Below are 5,086 nucleotides of genomic sequence, written 5' to 3'. Positions count from 1 at the left end.
TCCCTGGACATTTTCCCCATTAAATCATTTTAGAACTTCAGGGTAGTTAATAAATAGATGCCAGTTAAATACAAGACAGCTGGGTCAAAAAGATTTGCTTTATGTATTCAAAGGCAAAATTTTCACGATTCAGGTATACTGTATACTCAGAATTGCATGTGGATGTTGGGTGTTTAAAAAACAAGTAAAAATAGAGTTTGGCCAAAATGTGTTAAAATACTTTCTTTTGAAATTTGTGCCACCCTGAAGCCTTAATGCTATGATATTCAAAACACTAGCATCTATAGCAACTGGTGTTAAAAGATCTGTGAATTTTTGCCTTTTAAATATGCTCTTGAAAGTTGGAGTGTCTCTAGCTAGTATCTTAGGAACTAGCAGCTGCCAAGATGTAAAATTACAATAGGATGAAAGGGAGACACAGACTGTGGGCAGCGTTGGCCTTTTATTGGCTCCCACCTTCCCCGAGAGTGTACCAGTGCCCTCTCTGGCCTCCTGACCAATTGGTTCCAGAGGTTCAACCTAGTTTTTTGGAATTGGAATGCATTTTCCTACCAGAATACTTCTCCAGCATGGCCGGGTTCACCGCAAGCCCACTACAGTCAGTCTAACGGAATCTGTGTGGTAATGCAACCACGGAACCCGCTCTGAGTTCTGGCTGGAGAGAGACAGAGGCGAGAGGTATCTCCCCATCCCACTCACACCCCCAGCCACTGCCCACTTGCAGGACTGTGCCCGTGCAGAGGTCAGGCCACAGGCCAGCACTGACCCCGTGGCTGTGGGGAGTAGAGGTGAATACGTAAGGGAGAGAGAAGATGCTTTTATACTGTGAAAAGACCCGGTGTGGGATTCCATCGTCCTGAGTGTTTGTGAGGTTGGGGTGAGGTAGAGCACAGAGGGGAGAGGTTGAGGGACTCGAGGGTTTGCCTACAGAGATATTGTGGGGCAGAAAAGTTGTAGTCCGTTCCGGCAGCAGGAGGGCAAGGACTCAAGGTTGGGGATGGTGGTTCCGGGGGTGGACAGGGAAGGGTGAATGTTTGTAAGATGGAGGCCTGTGGTGCAGGATCGCCTGTGTCATTAAAACTCATGTGCATGCAGAAATCCTAATAGTGAGCTTCCCAGCTCTTAGGGGTACGCTGGTGTCACCTTTGTGAAGGCTATTTTGGCGAGATTACTCATAGTTAAAATATACATGTTCTTTGACTCACTCTGCTGTTAGGAATGTATCGGGGCTGATGCATTAGGAATTGTCAGGGCTGAAAGCCAGAAACAATATGCATGGGCACCGACGAGGGGCTGGTTACATCCACGCTGTCGCCTCAGCACAGCGCGGCCCCGCCAGCTGTGGGAACCGTGTGAACAGACATGAGAAGACCCAAAACGTTAATAAATGGGAAAAGCAACAGAAAGCATGGGATTTCCCATTTAAATAATTAGGTGTATCTTTTTATATTTAATTTTAAACCAACATGGACTATGACGTGTCTGGGAGAATACACAAGGCCACTTGGGAGCTTGGATGGGACGGAGACACTATTTGCTTGAAAACCCTGGGACTTTTACATGTCGTACCTATTACTCTTTCAGTGAAAAAAAATCCTATTAAAACTAAAACTTTTTAGAATTTTCAATGTTATTTAAAAATTTTAAGTAAATTTTACAGAATCGGGTTTTAAAGTATATTTAACAGTTACTTTCTTCAGTCATAAAGGAAATGAATTACACGGGGGAACATTTTCTCCTGTGGTTTTAAGGCGTATGGGGCAGCTGAGGTGCCAGTGTAGATGATGAATTCATCTTACATGCAAGGAGGCAAGGACTGACCTTGTTTCCTACTCCTTTGTCTTCAGATCCCGGCCTGTGATTAATATTCAGAAAACCATCACAGTGACACCCAACAGGCTCGATCTCCGCCAGAAAACGGCCTGCGGGGCGCCCAGTGGGATCTGGTGAGTGTCTGCCGTGCCCACAGACCCCTTGGTTTCACACGTCTGCTTTGTGACCACAGGATCGCCCTGAAGAGCTGCAGGGAAGACTGAGAAATGGGCGGAGGGAAGAGGAATCTGCCCAGTGAATGTGTAACAATTTGCTCATCAATGAGCCGTGGGGGGATTTGAGAGCTGGGGGACGTGTTGGTTTTTTCCTGCTGCAATAATGCATCTTTTAAGAAGTATGTGTTCAATTTTATACAGCCTCAAGGTTAAGGCCTGCTTCGAATATACTGCCAAACCCGCTGGTTACAATCCTTCAATATGTAAGTACCTAGTACCCTTAAAAATGACGTGTTTTCTGTCTGCCAGGTTGAAAGTTCTGCATAAAGAACAGAAAAGTAAAACGGCAATGGCCAAAATGGGCCCGTGCATTCTTGTTTACGGAGTCAAGTCTCTCCGCTGTCTTCCCTTTCATCAGGGGGGTGCCGCACACACACGAGGGAAACACTCACCATTTGGTCCCCATTTGAATTTTCCAGAGCAGATGGTTTGGGGCAGAATGTCTTGGAAAAGGATTCACTTGTTACCACAACTGTTTCCTTCATGTCTGTCTTTGAACAGCAGTGTGGAAAGTTGGTTTTGCGGTTGCGAGGTGGTAGGTGGTGGGTGGTGGGTGGTGGGTGGTGGTTGTGGCCGAGTGACCGCAGGAGCCCAGTAGGGCAGAGTAATTGCCAGTTTCTGCTCTTTGCTCCCGGCCTCCTCCCACCGGGGCTGGAGCACTGCAGCTATGTCCGCCAGGCTGGCCTCGGCCGTTCAGAGACTTGGGCTCTGCTCCTGGTTCCAGCTCTGATGCTGACGGACCCTACAGCTCAGAGCAAGTCCCTTCACATCTGAGTTTTTATTTTCCCATTCATTAAAAAAAATATACATCTAATAGGAATTACTATGTAACATTGTGTGGAGATCAGAGGAGACGATGCGGTGAAAGCAGTTTGTCATTTCTAAGGTGCCTTTCTGCTCCTTCCTTTGTAATGCAAATCCTGACAGGGCTCCCCATCCAACAACCAGAGTGATGGTCGACCACGAGCTGCGCTGGTGTGTCTTGGAGCGGCCATGCCTCTTCCGGTGTAAGCCGCCCGCTCCCGCTCCCGATGGGGGTGTGGAGATTTACAGGAAATCTTTCCCCAGAAGGAAGTACGGAGAGTGAGGGTGATTTCCCCCGGGGTCTGGCCTGGGTCCCCGCTGCTGTGCTGTGTGGTGTCTGTGCCACCAAGGGAAGCTTCTAGAGGGACAGGTAGTTCCTGTTCTTTTCATGTTTTTCCTCCACCTCGAGATAATGAGTTTGCATAAGATTGTTCCTTGTTATCTCACGTATTGTTCTGTTTTCTCTGTTTAAAAGATGTCCCTTTTCCTCTCCCAGTGTTTGGCAGATAAGTCTGCTCCCACCTGGGCCACTGCCATAAGCCACTGAGCCTTTATCTTCTGAGATGCTAAGCTCCCGGGTGGTTTCTGCGTCTCCCCGACGTGTGGGCAGCGTCTGCTGGATCATCTCCCGGGGACCTGAGACCAGGGCCGGCGGATTATGGCTGTGTGTGCAGGCGGAGCGTGGCCTCTCGCTTTGCTTTTGAGGCCGCTGGCATTTCATTGAGCAGAGAAACAATTCTCTGTGCAGCCTCTTCGATGACTTCGCACTGTCTGCCGTCCTCCCAGGATCACTTGTGTCCTTTCTCCCCAAACGCAGTGCTTCATGCCTGCCTGCTCGGATCACAGGCCCTTTACGCCGTGTTGGGAAGTGGACGAGAGAGGCGAGGAGAGATGGGGACTCTGAGTAGGCCAAGAGAGGACGGGGAACATTTCTGTTCTCTCAGCCTGTCATTTTCTCAGGCCACACTCAGTTCGACAATAGACATGAAATCTCATCAGGGCATTCCTTGTCTCCCCCCAAATCAATATTAATTTCATCTTATACAGCGACTCCATTAACCAAGTGCTTATTGAGGGCCTCTTATGGATAGAACTCTTGTCTCTGAGGACATTTAGAGAAAACCTGCTCTCATTGCCTGTATTTCCACAGTATTGGGAAATTCTAAATCAAACTAAACAGAACGTCCACAGAGTGTGTAAGGGACGAGAACACGAGTCTGCGGTCTGAGAACACGAGTGGGCTTAATGTTGGGCCAGGCCGTTTTAACTCGGTGCAGCCCTCGGATGTGGCACTCTGTACAGACAACATTTATAATTGAACCTTAATGAGTGTTCTCCGTGGCTTGCCCCTCAAAAGGTCGGCCAGGGTGGCCTGCAGGGATTTTAAGATGATGTGAACTGTCTGGAAGGTTAGAGGAGGTTGGAGTGGTTTGGGTGGATAAGCGGTTTTAATGCACCCCACCCTCCCCTCCTCTTGCTGCCAGGGGCACTCAGCGTGGGAGCCCTTGTCTGGTTCCCCGTGAAGTTAGCAGGTCACTGATAAATGGATGATGTCAAGGCTACCGAGGGCCTAAAATGGAGACACATTCCATTCGGCAGCCATGACATTTGAAAATTCTTTACGTGGACACAGAAATTACTTTCGAAACTGTCAGTGTTTCTGAATTTTGGTCCAGCACATGAAGCGCTGTCATTTCAGCGTAAGGATAACGTCCCATTGTGTGCCTGTGTGGGCAGATGTGTACCGGTGTGTATGTTGATGTGGGGCTAGTCACTCCTGCTTCCATTCTTCTTTTGTACAAATGGTACTTGTATCAGGTATTGGGCTTTGCTGGGCAGTACAGTGGTGAGCAGACTGAGGTGGTCCCTGTCCATACATAGCTCTGCCCGGGGAAGGCGGTCAGATGGTTACAGCGCAATGGGCTAAGTGTAGCATACTGTCAGATCCCCTGGGGGCGGGGAAGGCCTCCCAGAGGAAGTGTTGTCCAGGCTGAGATCTGAAGGAGTAGGGTTTGTGGGCAGTTGGGGGGAAGGGAGGAAAGAGGGGGTCCCGCTGGCAGAGAGAGTGAGTGAGTCATGCAGAGGTCTAGAGGCAAGTGGGAACCTGGATATTTAAGAAACTTTGAAATCCACCAGTTGTCTTTTGTGTTGGTGACACAGACTTGGAAGCCGACTCTACCTCTGTTGCTCACTGTGTGGCTCTGGGCCAGCCCCACCTCTGTGGCCTCCATTTC

At 48.9% G+C, this 5,086-nt stretch overlaps 1 protein-coding gene across 1 annotated transcript in view; it reads left to right on the top strand.

Moving 5' to 3' along the window:
• ITGA6 (integrin subunit alpha 6) overlaps positions 1–5,086 on the top strand; it is a 36,587-nt gene that overhangs the window by 10,469 nt on the left and 21,032 nt on the right. The window contains exons 9-10 of the mRNA XM_015561827.1: positions 1,848–1,946; positions 2,190–2,251. Of these exons, the coding sequence (XP_015417313.1) occupies positions 1,848–1,946; positions 2,190–2,251 (161 nt within the window). The remainder of the gene's footprint in view (positions 1–1,847; positions 1,947–2,189; positions 2,252–5,086) is intronic.

Source organism: Myotis davidii, unplaced genomic scaffold (genome assembly GCF_000327345.1).
Source record: "Myotis davidii unplaced genomic scaffold, ASM32734v1 scaffold370, whole genome shotgun sequence".
NCBI lineage: Eukaryota > Metazoa > Chordata > Mammalia > Chiroptera > Vespertilionidae > Myotis > Myotis davidii.
This window is presented reverse-complemented; position numbering and strand designations above follow the sequence as displayed.